The 24986-nt window shown below is 49.8% G+C and overlaps 1 protein-coding gene across 21 annotated transcripts in view; it reads left to right on the forward strand.

Moving 5' to 3' along the window:
- The window catches only part of KATNIP (katanin interacting protein), a 232361-nt gene that overhangs the window by 193808 nt on the left and 13567 nt on the right, over nt 1-24986 (forward strand). For all 21 annotated transcript variants that reach the window (XM_063699554.1, XM_063699555.1, XM_063699556.1 and 18 more), the window contains 5 exons: nt 7738-8460; nt 9869-10074; nt 12375-12453; nt 19614-19791; nt 24508-24673. In XM_063699554.1, coding sequence (XP_063555624.1) covers nt 7738-8460; nt 9869-10074; nt 12375-12453; nt 19614-19791; nt 24508-24673 — 1352 coding nt within the window. The remainder of the gene's footprint in view (nt 1-7737; nt 8461-9868; nt 10075-12374; nt 12454-19613; nt 19792-24507; nt 24674-24986) is intronic.

Consider the following 24986-nt stretch of genomic DNA (forward strand, 5'->3'; position numbering starts at 1 on the left):
AAGGCAGGGAGTCTCAGTATTTGCACTCAGACTTGGCTCCTGGAGAGTACGGATAGCAGCTAGGAGTCAAACCATTGAATCCACACTCAGCCACTTACAGACCTGGGACCTCTAGCCAGGCACACAACTCTCTGGGCCTCAGTGTTTTCATCTGTAAAATGGTAATGACTTCCCCACCCAGTGTGGCAAGGAAAGAATGAGATGATGGCTTCCAAATAGCAACACTGAGCCTGTGACATGATGAGTGCTCGGTGAGTAGTAGTCGTTATTTCACCACTAGCTTGGACGAGGTCCTTTTCCATCCACAGAACACTCAGGCCTGCCATGCCAGGGCTCACCCCTAGAGCCTCTGGATTTAACCCCACCCCATACCACGTGGGAGCACAAACCCTGGAGCCAGGCTGCCTGGGCACGTATCCTGGCTCCATCACCTCCAACCCACACCTCGGGCAGGTTCTGAAACCCTGCTGAGCCTGTTTCCTCCTCTGTAAAATGACACTAATAATACATGGGGTGCTGGGAGAATAAATGAGATCACACTTGTGGGGCATTTAACACAGTGCCTGGCACACAGGAGCCCCCAAGAGATATTAGCTGTTCTGTCATCATCATCACCCTCTCTGTGATGCTGCCTCTTGGTGAAATATCTATGCAAAGCCAAGGCATGCATTTTTTTTTTTTCTAGTTTTCTTTTCTTTTTTTCTTTTTTTTAACTTTTATTTTGGGTTCTGGGGTACACGTGCAGGATGTGCAGGTTTGTTACATAGGTAAATGTGTGCCATGGTGATTTGCTGCACCTATCAACCCGTCACCTAGGTATTAAGGCCAGCATGCATTAGCTATTTTTCCTAATGCTCTCCCTCCTCCCACTACGCCCCCCAACAGGCCACAGTGTGTGATGTTCCCTTCCCTGTGTCCATGTGTTCTCGTAGTTCAGCTCCCACTTACAAGTAAGAACATGTGGTGTTTGGTTTTCTGTTCCTGCATTAGTTTACTGAGGATAACGGTTTCTGCCTACCTCCATGTCCCTGCAAAGGACATGATCTTGTTCCTTTTTATGGCTGTATAGTATTCCATGGTGTATATGTACCACATTTTCTTTATCCAGTCTATCATTGATGGGTATTTGGGTTAATTGCATGTCTTAATGCATGCATTTTTTTAATGATTCAAATCGGCATCTTCTGTATTAGGGATGTCTAGCAGATATACCCCTGACATGTCACTTAGGGTACAGGAACAAGTTCCTCAGACTCCAAGTGTTATCCTGGACAGAGCTGCCTCCTCTGATTCTCCAGCCTTACACATTTTTGCTTCTCACCCCTTCTGAGACTTAACACTGAGGCTCAGTCAGTGTCAGGAGGAGGGTAAGGTGGAAAGAAAGAGTTGAGGAGCTCTCTGAGGGCAGGCGCCTGGCTCATGGCAGGTCCTCCACAGTGTGGGAGGGCCATTGTAAAAAAGAACTGCAGTGACCAGGTGCACAGCATGCTTGTGGTAAGCCAGGCTCTGGTCCAGGCACGTTACCCAAATAACCTCCCAACAGACTCATTTTACAGATAAAGGGAACATGAGATTGAAGTAATGTTTTTCAGGTCACATAGACAGTAAGGGTTAAAGCAGGACTGGAACCCACACAGATCAGCTCTACCATACATGCTTCCAAACATTACCCTATAGTAGTCACGGCCTATGGTCACAGCCATCATCACCCACCTGCCCCGGGAAAGCCAGGCCTTCCAAGCTTTCCCAGCAAACAGTCGGTGCAAAGCCTCCGGGAGTTCCGAGGCAATGGTGTTACTCCAACTTGCCCAAGTTCAGGAGATTTTGTTTCACTTTAATTTCTTTCCAAGCATTTCAGTGCTTGGCTCAATGCACATTAAGAACCAAGCCCCTGAGATTTCATGCTTGTTAAACCAGTCGTGCTAAAAAGGAAAGTTGCTTAGAAATTTTAAATTATCCATTACCTAGAGCCAAATCCCATAGCCATGCCCTTCCGGAAAGGTACAGGCCAGCCCACCAAGAATGCTGGTAGAATGAATGACTGCCCAAGTTCTATTCTGGGATTGGAATTTCGTTGCCAATATAAGAGAGAGCCTGGGTACTGGGTGCACTGTCTCACACCTGTAAACCCAGCACTTTGGGAGGCCAAGGTGGGAAGATTTCTTGAGGCCAGGAGTTCAAGACCAGCGTGGGCAATATAGTAAGACTCCATCTCTACAAAAGTTTAAAAAAAGATAGCTGGGTGTGGTTGTGTGTGTCTGTAGTCCCAGCTATTCGGGAGGCTGAGGCAGGAGGATCACTTGAACCCAGGCACTGAAATGCCTGAAAAGAAATTAAAGTGAAACAAAATCTGCAGTTCAAGTCTGGAGTTCAAGGCTGCAGTCAGCCATGATCACACCACGGCACTCCAGCCTGGGTAACAGAGTGAGACCCTGTCTCTAAAAAAATGAAAATTGGGCTGGGCACAGTGGCTGTTGCCTGTAATCCCAGCACTTTGGGAGGCTGAGACGGGAAGATCACCTGAGGTCAAGAATTCAAGACCAGCCTGATTAATGTGGCAAAACACCGTCTCTACTAAAAATACAAAAATTAGCCAGGTATGTTTGTGCGCACCTGTAATCCCAGCTACTCGGGAGGCTGAGGCATGAGAATCGCTTGAGCTCGGGAGGTGGAGGTTGGAGTAAGCCGAGATCACGCCACTGCACTCCAGCCTGGGTGACAGAATGAGACTCTGTCTCAGAAAATAAAATCATAAAATAAATAATAAAATAAAATAAATTTAATTAATTAAAATCAAAGTAATATAATATAGGGAATTTATGAAAATCAAGACAGAGCAGGATCCGATCTCTTTTTTTTTTTTTTTTTTTTTGAGACGGAGTCTCGCACTGTCCCCTAGGCTGGACTACAGTGGCGCGATCTCGGCTCACTGCAAGCTCCGCCTCCTGGGTTCACGCCATTCTCCTGCCTCAGCCTCCCAAGTTAGCTGGGACTACAGGCACCCGCCACTGCGCCCGGCTAATTTTTTGTGTTTTTAGTAGAGACGGGGTTTCGCTGTGTTAGTCAGGCTGGTCTTGATCTCCTGACCTCATGATCCACCCGTCTCGGCCTCCCAAAGTGCTGGGATTACAGGCGTGAGCCACCGCGCCCGGCCTGGATCCGATCTCTTTAAAGAAAGAGAGCGAGAGAGAAAGAGCAAGCCTGAGAAATCTTATGCTTAGCAGAGCATCTCGTTGAATGCCATCTGCATTTTGGAAGTATTTTCATCAGGGGTCAGTTGTTTACAGGTGGAGGAGATCTCATCAGTCCAGTTTGAGCAGTAAAGAGGATGTTATTTGGAGAATCCTTAATGATCACCTTGACCCCAAAGGTAGAGAGTGTAGCCACTCATCACAGGGGACTGGAAGGAAGAACCAGAAAGTTGGCAGGAACCAAGGACGCTTCTTTCTGTTTCTTCTGGGCCCTACCTCTTCTTCTCTGTGGGTCCACTTCCCCTCACTTTCCTCACGATATCAGCTTTCTCTGCTACTCACACGGCCTCACAGCCATATGAGCAGAAATGTGAGGAAATGGCCTCACAGCCCTGGAGTGACTATGCCCAGCTCTTGTTCCTGCAACCAATTCCAAAGTCTCAGGGGAGAAGCCGATTGGTCTACTCGGGTCAGGTGTCCACTCCTTGTCCAATCAGTGATGGCCAAAGGGTGATTCACTGGAATAAACATGGCTCTGTGATATCCCTCTAAGTACTTCATCATTTCCTGTTTTAGTAGCAGTTACCACATACCTCATGGCAGTGCAGTTGATTTTGACAAACTTCAGTTCAGAGCTCCATAGTCCTATTCATCTCAATCTAGGAGTATGTCAGGAATTTTGATAGCACCATCTCATCACTGGGGGCCCTCCCAGATTGTGTTGACTGCAGGTTGAAGAAGTGGCTTTCTGATGTCTGTGCAGATTGTAGAAATGTTGGTGACAACAGGACAGAGCACTAATCCCAGCAGCTCCCCAATTCCCCAATTCCCATGGAGTCTGCAGACAGAGAGGTCCGTGGGCCCCCAGCCAGCTCTCGTGTCAAAGAGGTCTAAGAGCAAGGCTCAACTCCTCTGCTTTTTTTTTTTTTTTTTTTTTTTTTTTGAGATGGAGTCTTGCTATGTCACCCAGGCTGGAGTGCAGTGGCACAATTTTGGTTTACTGCAACCTCCACCTCCTGGGTTCAAGTGATCCACCCACCTCAGCCTCCAAAAGTGCTGGGATTATAGGCGTGAGCCACCATGCCCGGCCATCTACTCCTCTGCTTTTAAACCCAGAGTGTACAACTCAGGGAGAATAGGTTAGAAAGCAGACGCAGAATGAAAGCAAAGTCCCTGCCTGCCTCGCGCACTCAGGCAGCGTCCCTGACACCTGACATTCGGTGCTGTCTCCTTGGTGCACTTGCAAACCAACCCAGGCCATTCATTTTAGTCAGTGGAAATCAAATCACATAAACTGAAGTCATGAGACTCCATCTGGGTAGTTCCTTCTGCCACATGTTAAGCCTCGTGCCTAAGGGGAGAGGATGGAAGAAACCTCTGGTATCTTTTTAAATGGCAGATGAGAAGTGGGGGAGGGTAGAGGACGGGGCAGAGGAACTGACAGGTGGAGCGGGGAGTCCCTCGGCCTCTAGGCCTGATCCTGAGGGCTGCACAATTTAGGTGCCAGTGTCCATCCCTTCACTGGCGTTTCCACACACCAGGAGCTGTGCTGCGCACTGGGACACCTCCAGGAGCGAGGATAAAGTGGCAGAGAAGGCCTCTCCAAGGAGGCGGGTGACAAGCAAGCCAGCTAGGTGGGCCTCCAGAGGAAGAGCACTCCTGGCAGGGGTGCAGCAAGGGCAAAGGCTCTGAGGCCAGAAGAGACAGCCTGGCCAGGGAGCAGGAGGGCCAGCGGGGCTGGAGCTGAAAGGTCATGGTGGGGAGCGCAGAGGGGAGGGGACAGGAGTCAGTGGCAGCCGTACTCAGGGCTGTGGGCATGGTGAGAGTCAGGTTGTCTTGATTCTCAGTGCAGGAGAGACAATGCCAGCTAGAGGGGTTGATGACAAATTCCATTTTAGGCACATAGAGACTGAAGTGACAGAGTGGACATGTCTGGACCTTCCAAGAGGTCATTGGAATTGAAGGATGGTGCCTAGGGAAGAGACGGCAGAACTTGACCTGTAAAGTTAAGCAGGGCCTGCCTGGGAACCAGGAGATAAATGAGGGCAAGGAAGGATGGCAGTGTCAGGAGAGGAGCGGCCTGGGCCTTGGGACACCCCCAGACTGAGGGTGGGACTGGGGTGATGGAGAGAGTTGTCAGTGGGAGAGGCAGAGAACCAGGGAGGTATAGTGGCTCCTAAGCCAGTGGAGCAGGAGGTATCAAATGGAAGAGGTTTGCCAGGGATGTCACACATAGACTGAAGACTGACAAAGACTGGGAGGTCATTGTTCACTTGGAGAAGGCATTTCAGTGGCGGGTTAGGGAATTGTAGGAGTCTTACAGATGCAAAGGCCAGAAAGCCACCAGGAGTTTGACTTTAGGCACAGCTGGATCCAGGAGTTCAGAGGTTGTCATCAGGATCCTCCATCTCTCGACTCGTGTTCTCGGTGTTGGCTTCATTCTCAGGCAGGTTCTCCCTATAGGGTAGCAAGATAGCCTTTGGCAATTCCACGTGTACATCCTTCCAGCTTCAGCACCACCAGTTTAAAGAGCGCCCCTCCTTGAGGCCAGCTTGGAAGGATACTGTCGGCATTGATCCAATTAGATGGCCGGAAGGTGTGGGGTGAGGTGTCCCCAAAGGATCCCCCAAATCTGAGTGGAAGGGGAAGTGGAGTTTGAGTGAGCAAAACAATCCCACTGGAAAGAGGCACCGGGTGGCAGGGGCTTGGGAGAGGCTGGGAGGGGTGGGAGGGGTGGCAGAGCACCTGAGCGAAATGGAGAAAATAGGGCTGTGGTTGGAGGGAGCCACAGGAGCGGGTCGCCTTCCTGTTCTTCCTTTCTTCTCTTCCAGGTAGGAGAGATTTATGCATGTCTGCAGGCAAAGAGGGGAAAGTGCCAGTGGGGAAGGAGTGATTGAAGATTCTGGAGAGAGGAGATAATTGATGGAGCCGAGCCCCCTAGGAGACAGGCAGGAAATGGAGTACAGGGCACAGTGCAATATGAAAGGAGGAAAAACAGAATGTCAGTGTCAGCAGCCGCTGTTTTTGCAGGATGACAACCTTAGATGGCAGTGAGCCATGGCGTGGCTGTGAGAACAGGCCACTGCGTGGTGTGCACGCCGTGGCTCTCATGTTCCATAAGGAGCGTGGGGCCTTCAGATCAGTCTGGGACCGTGTTCTCCACGCACCTGGGTCACAGGCTTTAGCCATGTGTGCAAGTAAATTCCTTACCTTATAATATACCTGGCTTAATTGCTTTTTAAAATAGCATTTTTGGCTGGGCGCGGTGGCTTACGCCTGTAATCCCAGCACTGGGATTCACCCAGCTGAGGCAGGTGAATCGCTTGAGCCCAGAGTTCAAGACCAGCCTGGGCAACATGGCAAAACCCCATCTCTACCCAAAAAAAAAATATAAAAATTAGCCGAGCATGTTGGTGCACACCTGTGGACCCAGCAACTCGGGAGGCTGAAGTGGGAGGATCATCTGAGCCTGGGAGGTTAAGGCCATAGTGAGCCATGATCACACCACTGCACTCCAGCCTGGGTGACAGAGTGAGACCCTGTCTCAATAAATAAACAAATAAATAGCATTTTTTTCTTGATGATAAAAGTATTACAGGCTGGGCCCAGTGGTCATGCGTATAATCCCACGTACTCGGGGGGGCTGAAGCGGGAGGATCGCTTGAGGCCAGGAGGTCAAGGTTGCAGTGAGCTTTGATCACACCACTGCACTTCAGCCTGGGCAACAGAGCGAGACCCTGTCTCTAAAAAAAAATTAAAAAGAAAGAAAACAAAAGTAATGCATGAAGGGAACTTTAAAAAAATCAAGCTACAAAGAAGAAAATAAAAGTCCTTCCTGCTCCCCACCCAGAAACCAGGAACAACACTGTTAACACGGGTGCATGTCACCTGTACCAGGATATGCTGCATTTAAAGCTGCGTATCTGGCTTTTTCCTTTTAACGTTCTTTTACAAACCTTCCACCTGCCATTAAATTGTCTTTGAAAACACCGTTAGAGTCACGTGACTGTGACAGTCTCCAGCACACACCCTCTTGTTGCTGACTCAGATGCCTCAGGCAGCAGCATTGCCCCTGGTCATGTGAGTTTCTACAGTGGGGAGCGACTCCTGGCAAAGTTTCTAACACAGCCAAGTAGTCTTCCCTTGGTTCACACGATGATTGCATTCTTAGAAAATTCAGTCTATGAAAAAATGCTCCGTGTTTTTGCAAAAACAACCAGATTCTGGAATTGGGTGATCATAGACAATTATTTTACCGACCTGAATGGCCCTCAGGACAGTCAGAAGCTGTGTGGGACAGGAGACCAAGCTCTGTGCCAGGGCCCCCATGCAGTGCAGGATGGTAACATGCCCGGCCCCAGCCATCCAGTGCCAAGAGGCGTCTTGGCTAAGGAGACAGCCAGGAACAACCCCACTGGTTTCTAGAGGGCTCCCCTGGAGGTGGCCCTGCCTCACTGAGAGCCACCACAGGAGACAGTCTCTAATGATCCCCACTTCCACACATGCCACTCACAGGGCTTCCCCCCTCTTGTGTCCTTTCTTCCAGAAGACACCTGGTCTTCCAGGACGCCATCACGGTCAAGGTGGCGCAGTGAGCAGGAGCACACACTTCACGAGTCATGGAGCTCCCTCAGTGCCTTCGACCGCTCCCACCGGGGACGCATCTCCAACACGGAGCTCCCAGGGCACATCCTGGATGAGCTCCTGCAGCAAAAGAGCAGCCGGCACAGCGACTTGCCCCCCTCCAAGAAGGGGGAGCAGCCAGGGCTGTTGAGAGGGCAGGATGGCTACTCTGGAGAGACAGATGCTGGGGGTGACTTTAAAATCCCCGTCTTGCCTTATGGACAGCGCTTGGTCATTGACATCAAGTCTACCTGGGGGGACAGACACTATGTCGGCCTCAACGGAATAGAAATATTCAGTTCCAAGGGTGAACCGGTGCAGATTTCAAACATAAAAGCAGACCCTCCCGATATCAATATTTTACCAGCCTATGGGAAAGACCCCCGCGTGGTCACCAACCTCATCGACGGGGTGAACAGGACCCAGGATGACATGCATGTCTGGCTGGCCCCCTTCACGCGGGGCAAATCCCACTCCATCACCATTGACTTCACGCACCCTTGCCACGTTGCCCTGATCCGAATTTGGAACTACAATAAATCTCGGATACATTCCTTCCGAGGCGCGAAGGACGTCACAATGCTGTTAGACACCCAGTGCATCTTTGAAGGAGAAATTGCCAAGGCCTCTGGAACCCTGGCGGGAGGTACGGCGTGTCTGTAAGAATTTTCTCAGAGCCCCTATCTGTGACTTGCTGAGAGTCTATGGGAAAAAACAGACCAGCTGGCTAGCCAACAACAGATCAGTCCTTTCTCTTTCTTTCTTTTTTTTTTTTTTTTGAGACGGAGTCTTGCTCTGTCGCCCAGGCTGGAGTGCAGTGGCGCAATCTTGGCTCACTGCAAGCTCTGCCTCCCGAGTTCACGCCATTCTCCTGCCTCAGCCTCCCGAGTAGCTGGGACTACAGGCACCCGCCAACACACCCGGCTAATGTTTTGTATTTTTTTTTTTTTTTTTTTTTTTAGTAGAGACAGGGTTTCACCATGTTAGCCAGGATGGTCTCGATCTCCTGACCTCATGATCTGCCCGTCTCGGCCTCCCAAAGTGTTGGAATTACAGGCGTGAGCCACCGCGCCCAGCCCTTTTTTTTTTTTTTTGTGGGGGGCACAGGATCTTGCCCTGCACAGTGGCATGGTTTCGGCTCACTGCAGCTTCGACCTCCTGGGCTCAAGCAATCCTCCCACCTCAGCCTCCTAAGTAGCTGGGACTACAGGTGCACCAACCCACCTGGCTAATTTTTGTTTTTTGTAGAGACGAGGTTTCACCATGTTACCCAGGCTGGTCTCGAACTCCTGGGCTCAAGTGATCCACCCACCTTGGCCTCCCAAAGTGCTAGGATTACAGGCATGAGCGCCTGCACCCAGCCACAGACCCGGTCCACTCATCCCCTCTTACAGCATGAGTGTGCTAGGCCTGACTTCATTCAGCTCCTCCCATAAAGCACCTGTCTTGGTCCGGCCCCTAGAACCTGAGTCTGAGATGGGGCATTCTTTGGCAAGTGACTTATGGAGGGAGTGCTTCTAGGAGAAACCTGGCATAGTTAAGCAAGGATATAGTTTCCAGGAAGCCCAGCCCCAACCAGATCTTGAGGGAGATCTGGAACATAAATTTCAGGTCTTTCCTGCCTGAAGGTGAAGGAGCAGGGCGTTAGAACCCCACCTACCAGGCAGTCATTGGAACCAAGGCTTCCCAGGTTGGAGCTGTAACTCCCACACCCTTCCAGGCAAGGCACTCTGAGAAAAGGATCCACCAAGATCTGGGTGGGGTACCAACAGCATCTGGCATAGTGCCTCGCCCACCCCAAAGAAATGTCACTTGCCTGATGACATATCACAGTGATTCTCATGAAATTAGATCCCTTCCTTAGATCCATGTGATGCTTATGGTCCGTGCATTCCATTTGGAAATCTGTGAAGACTAATAAGGCTCATACTAATCAATACCAGTTAGGGGTTTGGGGTTGTACAGCACAGAAGTGGATGGGTTTAGGCTCTTGATCTACAAATCTCTGGGATGTGAAGTGAGTTGACCCTTTGGTCATCTTGATAACCCATTAGCCCCAGAGCACTTTGGAGACACGATCTTATTCACGACCGATGATGACATTCTCGAGGCCATATTCTATTCCGATGAGATGTTTGACCTGGATGTGGGGAGCCTGGACAGCCTGCAGGATGAAGAGGCAATGAGGAGGCCCAGCACGGCCGACGGCGAGGGGGATGAGCGGCCCTTCACCCAGGCTGGCTTGGGGGCTGATGACCGGGTAGGACTGGAGCTGGGGGGCTGTGGGGGGATCCCCAGATAGGTTTCTTCCCCTAACTCAGAGTAGAGCAGGGAGAATTAGGATGGATATCGTTTAAGCTGCTGGTGCCACTGTGTTGACATTTCCCATCTTTCTACTTCGTTTTTTTGTCCTCTATGTCATATTTCATTCTCTAATTATTTTTTTTTATTTTTTTTTTAACCGAAGTAAAGAAAGTATTCAAATTCTAATCAAAGCCAGGAGAAATGAGCTCTGTGTCATCTCTGCAATTCAGAGGTTGGCAGTCTCGGGGGAGTTTTTGCTTTGGGTTGCGTTTTGATCATTCACTGTTGTTTTTGATGGAAGGACTAGGAACGCTTTTCATAGGCAGAGTTACAGTTAAAATAATGATCATCACAGCCATGGTTTCATGAACACATATCATGATCCAAGCAGGGTACACAGTGTTCTTGTTTCACCCTCGTGACAACCCTCTGAGTAGAGACTATTAACATTGCCATTTCGGAAACTGATGCTGAGACAAGTCAAGTGACTTGCCCAAGGGCACATTGTGACAGAGAAACAAGGGTAGAACTTGAATGCGTGATTCCACCGTTTATGCTTTTAATTGGTAAGCAACTTATTATTTTTTTATTTTGTTTAGAGATAGGGCCTGGCACTGTCACCCAGGCTGGAGTACACTAGCGTGATCATAGCTCATTGCAGCTCAAACTCCCGGGGCTCAAGCAATCCTCCCACCTCAACCTCCTGAGTAGCTGAGACTACAGTGCATGCCACCACGCCTGGCTAGTTTTTTTTTTTTATTTTTTGTAGAGATGTGGTCTTGCTATGTTGCCCAGGTTGGTCATGAACTCCTGGACTCAAGCGCTTCTCCCACCTTGGCCTCCCAAAGTGCTGGGATTACAGGCAAGAGCCGCCACACTTAGCCAGATAAACAAATCTTTTAAAATGAAAGATGACCTTCAAGGTCAATTCAAGTCAGGACCAATAGGAAAAAGAGGAGATGGTTAAACAGGGTAGGGGAGAAATGGGGACAACACAAGCCACAAGGGATGGGGCTGGGCTGTGGGAAGGTCATGACTGAGGCAGGACAGCAACATGTCGTGTGGACCCCATGGTGTTCACTGGAGATTGTACCTCGCAGCCAGGCAGAGCATGGGGTGCAGGAGCAGGGCATGGTGAGGCACAGGCAGCTGGGGAGTGCATGCCCCTCCCCCTCCCCACATCTAAGGAAAGCGGCCACCAAGAGGGGCAAGCCCATTGTTGCCAGTTCTCCTGATTTTTACAAGAGAAGCCAGAAAGCTGGATTTTTCTGTAAAATCTCTCCATTTAAAAATGCTGGCAGTGAATTCAGATGTGTTCAAACCTTTTTTGGGCCACAAGCCGTGCCTGTGCTCCTGATTCGACCCAGGGGTCTCCAGGTGGGAGTCTACCCTGGGCGCTTCCATTTGCCCAGCGTTTTCCAAATGACAAAGGTGCTCGTAAGGGACTCTGATGGGCCCAGCACTGTGAGGGGCTGGGGGGATCACTCTCTCTGTCTCGTGAGAGACCAGCGCCTTCACTTCGTTTTGCATCTCAGCTTTCCTGGCTGTGAAGTAGTAAAGTCTCTTTTGCCTTCATTTATGGTGCAAAGAGACAATGAGCAAGTAGTTTATATGTAAGGCCCAAGAAGGGTGTGGTGGCCCACCGTTGACTCTCTGAAGACCAGGATTTTTTATCCTGGCTACCCGTGGAAATCACTTCGGTGGATCTTTAAAAATGTCTGGGACCCACCCCTAGAGATTCTGCTTCAGTGAACAGCCAAAGTTAAGAACCACTCTCTATGGTTTGAATTCTTCACTTCCCCTTCCTTGCTTCCTTCCTTACCTCCCTCCTTCCTTCTTTTCCTCCTTCCCTCCTTCCTTTCCTCCCTCCTTCCTTCCTTTCTTCCTCTCTCCCTTCCTTCTCTTCTTCCCTTCCTCCTCCTATCCTTCCTTCCTTTCTTTCTTCCTCTAGCTCACCACATAAGCATTTATTGAGTCCTTCCCTGTTGGAGGAAATCTAAACACCTTAGCTGTTAGCATCAGGCTCCTCCCCAGCCAGTGAGAGCTGCTGACAAGGATGCAGACCCTGGAGGGTCAGGGTCCGCCCATATCACTGGTCCCATAGCTTCCACAAAGGCAGAAAAATCCAGGAAAACACACAAGGACTTACCTGGGCATAGGGTGGGCAGTGGTAAATGCAGAAACAGCCAGCCAGCTAGCTGTGTGGGTATCACTAAAACCACCCCCTTTTCCTCTGCTTCTCCAACCCATGTGCAGATCCCGGAGCTAGAGCTCCCATCCAGTTCCCCCGTCCCCCAAGTCACCACGCCAGAGCCAGGCATCTACCACGGAATCTGTGAGTAGCTCTCCTGGAGCAGTGTTGGGTGGAAGGAGGATCTTCCGGGGACAGGGGGAGTTGTGGCCACTTGGGACAGGGTTTCGCTGGACAATCGGGTGGGTTGGACACTGTACAGAGACACCAGGCTATGGGGCAAGTGGAGGCTGAAACCAGCCTGCGCTCAGCTCCCTGGCCCTAGCAGGGCCACCTCACTCCAGAGGAGGGGTATCTCTTAGCATTTTGCCTTCCCTGAGGGGCATTTTTGCATGCAGACACCCTGTGTGTTAGCTGTGACCCTGACCCAGAAGGTGTAGTTGGCACCCAGAAAGTGTAGAACAAGAGGACATTAGAGCCTGAAGAGACCCAAGGCATCTGTTGGTGCAGTGCCCCGAGCTGTCTCTTCCAACTCCACCAAAGAGCAGATGCACAGGCAGAGAAAACCTGCGTCCACTCTGCCCCGGGGGTGGGGGCAGGTGCACAGGCCCAGGGTACCAGGTCTTCTGACTTTTCAGAAGAAGTCGGAAATCTGGAGTCTTACGTGAAGTCTCCAGATTCTCAAATGTGGGTAACGAATTTTCTCATGTTTTAAAATATCACATGAGCCAAATAAAACACTTATTGTGTATCTGGCCAGCTGGCTGCCAGTTTGTGACCTCTGAGCAAATCCCAGGGGTTTTCTGCTGGGCCTGTTCCTCACCCTTCTTTTCCATTGATCCTTCCAGCCAGTTCCTCTCTTCATCCATGCGTGTCCACATCAGCCCCTCCCCTTCCTGGGGAATCTTCAAGCCCAAGGTCACTGCTGATTGTGATCTCCTCCCTCCTGCACCCTGCTAACCAGGTTCCTGGCAGCCTCACTTCCTGCTCTCTCCTGCCCCCTGTGAATGTGACCCGCTTCTACTTTATCTTCTGAGACAAAAGATGTGACACTGTCAGGATCCCCTCCCCACCTCCCCATCCTCATCTCCAAAATGAAGCTGGAGCCTCTCCGAATCCTGGTGTCAGCCCTTCCGGGACCTCCCCATGCCATCTCTGGAGTCCACCTGCAGGCACCTGTGCAAGCCACACCTTCCGCCTAGGATGCCTCCCTGCTCCATCTCTGCCTTCTGACGACCACCTGTCGCTGGCTAGGTTCCCTAGACGCAGACCCTGAGATGGAGTTTACTGGGGTGTGCTCTTGTCAGGGAAGGGTAGGAGGCAGTATTGGGCAGAGGGAGAAGCTGGTCAGCGGTTCAGCCACTTCAAGGCCTCAGCCTGCTCCACAGGGAGCTCGGAACCTGGGATGGCCCTTTGGGGTCATCCTGAGTTGAGTGAGGGGCCATGTCTTTATCTGTATCAACATGGCACTGGCTATGGGCTGCCTCTGGGGAGGGGCATGGCTTTTTATTTTACTTTTTAATTTGTATTTATTTATTTTGACACAGTTTTACTCTGTTGCTCAGGCTGGAGTGCAGTGGCATGATCTCAGCTCACTGCAACCTCCGCCTCCCAGGTTCAAGAGATCTCCTGCCTCAGCCTCCCAAGTAGCTGGGATTACAGGTGCCCACCACCACGCCCGGCTAATTTTTGTAATTTTAATAGAGACAGGGTTTCACCATGTTGGTCAGGCTGGTCTCGAACTCCTGACCTCAGGTGATCCACCCACCTTGGCCTCCCAAAGTGCTGAGATTACAGGCATGAGCCACTGTGCCCGGCTGGACATGGCTTTTTGCAAGGAGACTCTCTTCAACCAAGGGCAGTCACAAGTCAAGAGCCTCAGTGGTGAGCTGCCAGCCGTCAGCACTTCCCGCCACCAGAGGACTAAGTCCTTCTGTTCCTGGGGGTGAGAGGTGGGGTCTGAGCAGTGCCCTAAGTGAGCTCCACATCCCCTCCCTTATGGCCCTTCTGCGACCGCATCTCCTCCCCAGGAGTCTTCCCTATCATCCCCTGTGAAAATTCATCTCTCCTTCACCTACTCCAAAATGACCAGTGATCTCTTAGAAGGTGCCTTAGAGGAAGGTGCCTTATTTGGAATTCTCATAGCCCCTTACATTCCAGGGCGCACTCTCAATTACTTTCGAATAGCAGCAGTTTTAAAGGCCAACCTAACATTAGGCAAGAGCCTGGGTTGAGGCTTGGTTTCATCTCCCAGACAGGCACTGTGCTGGGCTTTCTCTGCCTTATCTCGCTGTAACACTCCTAGCTCTGTTTTCCATGAGATCAGGCAGCTGAGGCTCAGAGAGATGGAGTCACCTACTTAAGTAAGGTCACACGGCTAGTACGGAAGCTGGGAGTGCAAGCAAAGGTGTTTGAATCCAAAGCCCACATCCTCACCACACTAGCAGATTGCCTTAGGGTTGCCACTGGGAGACCACCTCACATCAGAAGCCTCTGTGCAAGAGTCAGTGTCCCCCATGAAGCTGTGAGGTCCCAAAAGACAGCCATCGTTTTTTATTCAATTTGGTTCTCCCCTAAGTTGATCAGGATTTTTTTTTGGCAGGGGATGAATAATGGAAATTTAATTCAAGCTGAGTTCAGCAAAAAAGGGAACTTATTGGCTTATGCAACTAGAAGTTAGGGGTCGTCAGTTTCCACACAGCTGCGTTCAGTTACGAAAATGATGGCATCAAGACATAGTGTCTGCCTCCCTCTCACTGCTTTCTTTTCGTCTCTTGACATTCTCCCATTCAACACCATCCATGTGGAAAGTCCTGGAAGCTCCAGTTTATGCCTCCTTTCTACCCAGCAGTCCCAGATGAAAGACAACTTCTGTTTTCCTGAATCCCAATAGTTGCAACTACTCTCCCAGAATTAGATCTCTGGGCCTAGCTTGAGTCATGTACCCATTCTCTTTTTTGTTATTTTCTTTGCTTGCTGTTATTGTTTTGAGACAGGGTCTCACTCTGTGGCGCAGGCTAGAGTGCAGTAGTGCAAACACAGCTCACTTCAGCCTCAAACTCCTGGGCTCACGAGATCCTCCCGCCTCAGCCTCCCGAGTAGCTGGGACTGTAGGTGTGCCACCGTGCCTGGCTAATTCATATGTCCATCCTTAAGTCAGCCACTGTGACTCACCATGATGGGTAGGGCGGGAGGTGGGAGATGGAAAACAGATTGGCCAGGCCTGGAGCCTAGAGAAAGGGGTCAGCCACCCAAACAGTGTGAACCGAGCACAGGGTGGTTCTCCAGAGCGGGTCAGAGCGTGGTCACCAGACGGAAGGCAGGAATGCTGGCCAGGCAGAAGCAGCCACTGTCCCTTTCATCTGATGATTTCCCCAAAGATGCTGCCTGTAGATGTGTTTCCTGCTGACCCAGCTCCTGACCTTTCACAGAGATGTTATTTCAGTGCCTTTGGGAATTTGGCCCTGGAGTAGAGCTCAAAGACCTTTTTACGGCAAGGCAAGTGTAATTTCTCTTCTCTTCTCAGTAGGAAGGCAGAAGAGCCTCTCAACCAAGCACCCTCTGCGTCTGTTTTGAGGCCTGTGATTTCTGCATCTCTTCTCTCTGAACCTTTGGCTTTTTCCTCACCATATTCAAAATCCTCAACCCGCTTCACCACTCCGTGCAAGAGCGGAGCACAGAGAGAGCTTTAATAAAGTGACCCGGGGGGAATGTGTCGGGGTTGGTAAATACGGCCAATCCTATTAATGTTTTGAAAGGGGATATATGACTTGCTAATTTGCAGATGACACTAATTTTGGAAGTTTTGCAAATATCAGCAGTGATGAATAAGAAAGGAGCTGAGAGGGTTGAAACATGGGGGAGAAATAACAAAATTAATTTCCATTTGTATAAATACTAATTGATACACCAGAGGAAAATGAATATGGAATGTTGGATATTAGCTCGAAAAGGAGAGTAATCAATTTCAGAACAGCCCCAAATTAGATGGAATCGCAGTGCAGCTTGCCAGGCAAACAAAGAGATTGCAGGCTTGGGAGAGTCTGGGCCGGCATCTCTTTGTTGTCACAGAGGGAGGTGGCATTTCTCCCTCGCACTGATCTCCATCATCCAAATCCACATCCTCCTCCACCTGTGGCCCTTCTGTCTCAGGAGTGGTGCCACAGCTCCTCTGTCACCTAGGTCAAAACTTTTTTTCCCCTTTCTTCTGTATCCAGACCATTGAGAATCCTGGTAGTGCTATCTCTGAAACAGATCCTGTATCTGTCCCCTTCAACCCTATTCTCATTGCCACCAGCCTTGTTCAAGCCATCCTTACTGCAACAGCTTCCTCCCTGGTCTCCTTATAAAATCCAACTGATGAGAGCTTTGTAAGATGCAGATCAGATCATGTTGCTCCCCTGCTTCAGCATAGAGTCTGCCAGTAGCTTCCCATTGCAAAGAGAGGAAAATCCAAGCTTCTTGATATGATCTAGCCCCTGCCTACCTGTCTGATTTCATTTTCTTCTACTCTCTCCCTTGGCCGCTTGGTTCCACCTATGGGTCAAATTTGTTCTCCTCTCAGCCTGGAATGTTCTTCTTCCAGAAATGCAAAAACATGATAGGTTCCTTCTCAGCACCCTGGTCTCAGCTCAAATGTCACCTCCTCAGGGAGGCCCTCCCTGACCACCTCTGCTCATATTCAGTCACTCCCTATCCTGATGCTATTTTCTTTCATAGTGTTCATCACTCTTGGAACTGTTGCCTTTCTTTGTTCATTATGTGCTTATTGACAGTCTTTGCTAGAATGCAAGCTTCTTGAGTTCAGAGATTGTGCTCTGTTGTTCATTCCTGCAGCTCTTATGCCAAAAATAGGTTCTGGTACACAGTAGATGATCAATAAATATTCGTTGACTGTTGACTGTGAATTTGGTAAAACCCAATAGTTTTCATTTGTCTCATTTACTTGCAGATATCTACTGAAGCCCTACTTGTTAATTAGTCATGTGTTTAAAATTTTTACTAAAAACATTCATTGAACATCTACTAAGCACTGTTCTGGGCTCGGGGGATACAGCAGTGAACAAAACCAGCAGAGTCCTGGCCTCAGGGAACTTCCGTCTTAGTGGGGGAGACTGATGAAGAAAAATAAGCAAATCAATGTAGACTCCATTGTCAGAAAGCATTCAGTGCTATAAACAACAAGGCGAGCAGGGTAAGGATGTAGAGAGTGATGGGGTGAGCAGGGCTGTTTGAGCTCTGGTTATTAGGGAAGGCCTCTCAGGAAATGACATGGGAACACTGACTCATGCTGAGAAGGAATGTGTTAGCTAGCTTTTGCTGCCGAACAAGCCAATCCAAAATCCACTGGCTTAACACAACTACCATGAATTATATTCATGATTGACTGGTAATTCAGTGGCTTGGCTGGGCAGCTCTGGGTGAGCCAGCTTGGTTGGCCTCTACTGGGCCTGCTCGAGTTCCTGATCAGCAGGGAGGTGGACCAGCAGCTGAATGACCTAGGACATCTTCACCTACCGGTCTGGCAGTGGGGAGGCTGCTGGCCAGAGAGACAGGTGTCTGGGTTAGCTGGGCTGCCTCGCACGGCAGTCTCAAGCCCCGAGTGCTTTACAGGCTCTGCTTGCCTCACGTGGGCTTCTGTCCCAGTGTTCAAAGCAAATCACGTGACCCAGAGTCAGGAGCAGAGAAGGAAACTCCAACTCTGGATGGGATAAGGGGCAAAATCACATTGCAACGGCAGGGACACGGGATGGGACGAGTTTGTAGCCACTTTGCACGTGAATGATGCGGCGAGAAGCCCATGTGCAGGGTGCCGTGCTGGCCACATGTTTTTTTCATCTGCCCCAGAGATGCTCAGAGCTACCTTGGCACCACGAAGGAGGAAAAGGATCTGAGGGCTAAGTTACAAAAAGTATGTTGGGAGATGTCAGGGGCGTGGGAGAGAAAACCAAGCTCCAGGGAGGTCAGGTGACCCAGCCCCTCTTCATGGCCACAAAGAAGTCCTTTCACCTCTCTGGGCTTCCAGTTCCTCATCTGAGCTGCAAGGGGGTAGTGCCAGATGACACCCCGCTTCCTTCTGCCTGCTCTGTGGTGCTGGCATTTCTGTGAATGCTGCAAAGAGTGAGTCTTACACTTAGCTACCCAAAAGGGTGCTAAAATATGCGGCAAATTCTCTAAGGGCAGAAGGGTTTATTGTGTTTGGTCTTGCTCTAATGAGACACCGTTAAGGAAAGAGACGTTCCAGCCAATTATCTGACAGGGCTTGATCAAGAGATTCATTCCATTTGAGTTTCCTGGGCAAATGAATGACATCTGGGCTGTTTTGCCCCAGGGCCACAGAAGGTCACTTCTAAATGGTCTCTGATCGAGAGAGGATGGGAGCAGAGGCAAAAGGATGGCGGTATCACCCTAGGTCACTTCCTTTACTCTCAGCCCACGTGAATGTTTGTGATAGCAGCTAATTGGCATAAAATGTCAGTTTCCAGCGCTGGGGCTTACTGATACAAGTCTCCATGTAGTTGCTGGTTTAATCATTCCATCTGTACTGAGCTCCTACTGTGTGCCAGGCACCATGCCAGGCTCAGGACACAGTGGTTTAGAGAAACAGATGGGGTTTCTCCCTCAAGGAGTTAGGCATCTGGCAGGGCAAGTGGGTATTTACCAAGATCACGTGATTACAGCAGTGACCAGGGCTTGGAGAGGGAAGTGTACAGTGGCATGGCAGGTTATCAATGGAGGTTTGACCTGGTCAAAGAACTCAGGAGGGCTTCTCTGAGGAAGGGAGCTGGGATCTGAAGGGTGCGCACAAGTCAACCAGGCCATGTGAATTCTAGGGAGGGGTGACAGCACATGCAAAGGCCCTGTGGTTGGAGAGAGAGGAATATAAATACGAGAAACTGAAAGACAGTCTGGGTGGGGCCTAGGGTCCCTGGTGCACAGTGAGGTCAGAGAAGTAGATAGAAGTCTGATGGGGAATGCGTTGTTGGCCAGAAAGCACGGGAAGCCACCAAGGATGTTCAGTGGGGGATGGGACAGCACAATCTGGTAGGCGGAGGAAGGATCTCAGGGCTATGTGCAGGTTTAACCCTCGTCCATGCAGCTTACCATTGTTTCCTGAGCACTGACAGTGGCCTGGGCCCAAGGCCACCTAGAGGAAAGCCGCAGAGCCCACCCGCAAGGCACTTTGGGTCTGGGTTGAAGTTGCTAGAATATAGAGGCCGAATAGCATTCGTCTTCCTATCTTCATTTTAGATGCCTCCTCTGGAGCCTCTGGTGCTGATGGGCCACTTCTCTTCCTGTTGCAGGCCTTCAGCTGAATTTCACTGCCTCCTGGGGAGACTTGCACTACCTGGGGCTCACTGGCCTGGAAGTGGTGGGCAAGGAGGGCCAGGCACTGCCCATCCACCTGCACCAGATCTCCGCTTCCCCCAGAGACTTAAATGAGCTCCCCGAGTACTCTGACGACTCCCGGACCCTGGACAAGTAAGTGTCTATCAGAAGCTTTACTTTCATGACCACAGGGTTTTGGGGACATTGTTCTGCCTCTGAGACTTCAGATTCAGACATCAAATAGAATCGCATATGTCCCTCCCCTGGCCACCCTGTGAGGTAATGTGGTCAAGGGAAAGCGAGGCTTAGGAAAGCGAGGCTCAGGAAAGAGAGGTGGGAGGTGATGCTCCAGGGCCACACAGCTGGAAGTGTCAGGCGGGCTTTGCAGGCAGGTTCCCATGCTTCCAGACACAGCCGTGGTCTGCATTTTCTTCTCTGTGCTTAGCAGAGCGTCTCGCACACAGTAGCTGTCTGTAAACCTTTGCAGTGGACGGTTCAGAGTTTACGCATGAATGACCCAGGCCTCCCGGGGGCTGAAAGCTCCCTCTCCCCTCCTTGAGGTTAGAGGTGATGGCTCAGGAAGCCTCCACAGGCGGTGGTGGCTGCACTTTCCCCTGCACTTGTCAGATTTCATAAGCCAAGGTTGCGTCAAGTCAGTAGGTGGGGAAGCCTCAAATACAGCATTGATCCACACGGACCTGCAGCCCACAGACCAGCACTCGGTTCCCCTGCTCTGCACAGCCAGAGGGTCTGGGCGCTGCTTAGAGGTGTGAACTAGGGGAGTCAGAGGGATGGGAGTTCAAATCCTGCCTCTGCCCCATGCCAACTATTAGGTAACTTTCTTAACCTCTTCAATAATAACAGCAATGCTAATAATAATAACTGATCATATGACTGCCAGTTTTTGAGCACTTATTAAATGCCAGGCACTGGGCTATGCGAAGCAGGTGACACATGTTCATCCATTGAAGCCTCAAACAGCCCTTTGAGGAAGGGACCATTATGAGCCCTACTATACCGACGTGGAGACTGAAATATGCAGAGGCCACCTAGACTAGTGCAGTGGCAGAGTCATGATTGGAACGCAGGCCTGTGGGATACCTACCATCCACTCACTTAACCACTAAGTTATACTGTCTCCCCTGCCTTGGTTTCCTTATCAGTAGAATGGGGACAGTCATTCCCATGGCATGTTGCATTGCAGCCACATCAGAGTTGGTGGCAGGCTTCTCCCTGCTTTTCTATAAGGTGGCCCTGAACCGTGGCCTCACCCCCTGCTACCATTAACTGCTCATGGGCCCCTCTGACCACCCCCCACATCCTGGCAAGTCACTCTCCTGAGTATTTAGGCTTGGAGCCTGGAGACCTGGCTCCCAGTCAGCTGGAAAAGTCATCAACGCACAGTGCGGCTTATGGATCCTTCCCACCCACTCACCACCCACCTGCCGGATTATCTGTCGGCAAATCCCAGGCCTGATAGCATTTCCTCTGTAAGTATTTCTGTGTATACCTCTAAACAATAAGGGATTTAAGAGAAAACATAATCCTGGTACCATTGTTATACTTGAAAAAGTTGCCTGTGCGCGGTGGCTCATGCCCGTAATCCCAGCATTGGGAGGCCAAGATAGAAGGATCACTTGAGCCCAGGAATTCGAGACCAGCCTGGGTAACAGTGAGACTGTGTCTCTACAAAAGAAAAAAAAAATTAGCCAGGCACTGTGGCACATGTCTGTGGTCCCAGCTCCTTGGGAGGCTGAGGTAGGAGGATCACTTGAGTCCAGGAATTCAAGACCAGCCTGGGCAACATAGTGAGACTATGTCTCTACAAAAAAAAATAAAAAATAAAAAAATAAATAAAAAACATTAGCCAGGTTCTGTGGCATGTCCCTGTAGTCCCAGCTACTTGGGAGGCTGAGGTAGAAGGATTGCTTGGGCCCGGGAATTCAAGACCAGCCTGGGCAACATAGTGAGATTGTGTCTCTAAAAAAAAAAAAAAAATAGCCAGGCATTGTGGCATGTGCTTGTAGTACCAGCTACTCAGAGGCTGAGGTGGGAGGATCACTTGAGCCCAGGAGTTCAAAGCTGCAGAGAGCCATGATTGTGCCACTACATTCCAGCCTGGGCAACAGAGCGGGACCCTGTCTCAACAAAAAAAAAAAAAAAAAAAAAAAAAAGAAAGGAAGAAAAAGTTAACAATGATTTCTTAAATTACCAGATATCTAGCAGATTCATAGTCCCCACACCCACCCTTTTTAACAGTTTGCTCATTTGATTTGAGATCCAGATAAGGTCTATGTGTTGTGATTGGTTGCTATGTCTCTTAAGCCTCTCTAGGTTCTCTTTCCCCTTTTTCCATTTTTTTCTTGTAAATTACCTGTTGAAGAAACCAGGTGGACCTGAATTTTACTGGCTGCATCTCTATGGTATTGTTTAGTCTGCTCCTTGCTCCCCTGTATTTCTAGTACATTGTTAATTAGATCTAGAGGCCTGATCAGATTGAGGTTTGACTACTAGGGCAAGATGGCCCTGGGGACATATAGAATAGAATGTCTGGTTGCCAGGCTCTTTGTGATGTTGGAAGCCAGTCATGCTGGCGAAGTCCATTAATTCATTAGGGGTTGAAAAATGGTGGTATTTTCGCCTACTATTCTTTTTTAAATTTATTTGCCGAAATAACTGCAATAAAGAGAGAATTTCCCTCAATTATTTGGCTACTCTGTGGTGAAATTCAGATGGGAAAGGCAGCCTAAGTGCTGGATTCTCTCCCCTCCTTTTCTTTTTGGCTTTCCAAATAACTGTTTCTCTAGCATCGTCTAAAACGTGTGTTTCTTTTTAGGGATTATTATGAACTCATGGATTTTAAACATGCAGTACTGCATTTGAAGAGTCAATTCTTTGCAGTGTTTATCCTGATTGATGTTTAAATCATTCCCTCTTGGATGCTGGGAAGTCCTGAATCCTTTTAAACAGTCACCTTTCTTGCCTTCTGATGTGACAGATGCTTCAGATGTGACAGATGCTTCAGGCTCATCTGGTTTATTTCTTGTCCCAGACCTGGAATCAGCCATTTCTCCAAGAAGCCCTGGTTCCTTTTAGTGGGAAATGGTATTTAGAGACCATAATCTGGCCACTAGGGATGCTCACTGCTACTTGGTCGGTTGCTGTTTCTAGGCTTTTTTATGGATAGAGCTAGGAATTCATTTGGATGTTCTTGAGAGTGTCTATGGAGTCTTCCTTTCACTGTCGGCTACAAATGCTCCAGCAGTTCTCTCTGCTCTCAGAATTGGGCAGGTTTGCTATGGAGCAGCCCCATTTCTAGGACAGAAACATAATTGCCTTTGGAAGGAAATAGAAGGTTCTCTAGTGGTCATCCTCAGTCGGCTTAGTTCCACAAACACTCCAGTGTGGAATTGCTGAATTTCCTCAGTTTTAAGATGCCAGCAATAGTCAGACACACCATCCATCAATTTAATAACAGCCTTTTAGGGAACAAAGAAACATTGCCTCCTTGGGTAAACACTTCGATTATGAGATTTTTTTTTTTTTTCCAAATTCACAACTTTAAAATGTAAAAGGAAACAAAAAGTTTCTTTTCAAACCTAGGAAATGTGGCAGCAGGCCAAGTTTCTCCCAGTACAGCAGCTGTGAGGTACCAGGAATCCAGGGTGTGGAGTGGGGAAGGTTCTAGAAAATGGGAGGGAGAGGGAGGTTGCTGAAAAGGCTGCCAGCTGGACCCTTTTTTCCAGGACCAGGCTTCTGAATGGCAGTGCCGGACATATGGGCCAGAGCCACGAGGACAAGGGCGTGAGGCCTGGGCTGAGGCACGCTGGGCAGTCCGGGGAAGCCAGAGGCACGATTGTCCTTGGGACAAACACAGGCCAACTTGAGGATGAGCAGGATGTCCCAAGCAAGGGAACCAGAAACTGGCCAGGACAGGAGTGCGATAGGGCTGAGGTGACAAGCTCAGAGTGCCAGCTGGGAAGAGCATGAGGGAGCATGAGGGGCTCTCTCCTACGGGTTAGAGGCTTCCCTGGGATATCCAGGCCATGCGGTCACAGAGCATGGTCCAGCCAGAGCAGCTCCCACAGTCACCTGCCCCTCCTTCTACTTGTTCCAAGCCAAGAGCTGCAGAGCTCACCTGGTGCTTTTGTACCTCTCTCCCTCAGCATGGGAAGGAAGGGCTACACTTCTTTCCAACTATGCTGTAAAGCCAACACAGCAGATTTACAGAAAGTTTGGAAACTTGAGAAAAATACTCACCTCCATACCCTCTGACCCAATTATGTTTCTCACTTTTGCACACTCTCTCCTGGTCCTTGTCCTCATTTCTCAGCTTTATAATGAGTGTCCTGCCTCCTCCATGTGACTGCAGTGTCCTCACGATGGCACCTTAACCCCTGTGAAATTTACTTAACCATTTCCTGATTTTGAGATCTTTTAGGTTGTTATCCTTTTTTAAGCTAGTGTAAATAACACTGTAATGAGCATCTTGGTTCGGATAGCCTTTCCCATATATTGAATACATTTTCCTTCTGGGGAAGAAAATCCCAGAAATGGGATCACTGGGCTAAAGGATTCTGAAAAATGATTCCTTTTCCCTTTAAAAAAAAAAAAAACCCGATGATTGCTTTTCTGCACCTTTAACAGTATAGCCTTTTTTTTTCTTTTAAAAAAGGTCTCATTTCATAGATGAGAGATGACTTCTGACTGTTGTTCTCACCAGTCACACCTCCCCTTAACCAGCCTGACACAGCCAGGCTAGTGCCAGGCAGTGGGGATGTACTCGGGGCCGAGGGGGTGGGGGCCCCGCTGTGATGCCTCCTGTGCCCACTGAGCTGCCCCCCTGCCGCTCCGTCCCCATTGCTGCAGGTTAATTGATGGCACCAACATCACCATGGAGGATGAGCATATGTGGCTGATCCCCTTCTCGCCGGGGCTGGACCATGTGGTCACGATCCGCCTGGACAGGGCCGAAAGCATCGCAGGCCTGCGCTTCTGGAACTACAATAAATCTCCCGAGGACACCTATCGCGGGGTAAGCTGGGGAGCAGCGGCCGTGCTCAGTCCAGCGTCAGGGAAGCAGCACCTTGATGAATGGCTGGCGTGGCAGCCGGAGAGGAGCATAAATCCTCCAGAATTTTCCACACGGAGCTGGGGGCGTTATGTCCAGGGAGGGAGAGAGCTGCTCTTTCCTTCTGCAAATGGCAAATGCAGGCTAAAGAGCGCAGGGCATTTCCAGGGAACTGCACAGCACCGTTTCCCCTGGTGCTGGGGGGTCCTAGGCAGGTCCAGGCCCCAGCTTGCCATGGTCAGTTTTGTCCTTCAAGTCCCGTGAGTGCTCGGGTGGC

The sequence above is a fragment of the Gorilla gorilla genome, chromosome 18 (genome assembly GCF_029281585.2).
Source record: "Gorilla gorilla gorilla isolate KB3781 chromosome 18, NHGRI_mGorGor1-v2.1_pri, whole genome shotgun sequence".
Lineage (NCBI taxonomy): Eukaryota > Metazoa > Chordata > Mammalia > Primates > Hominidae > Gorilla > Gorilla gorilla.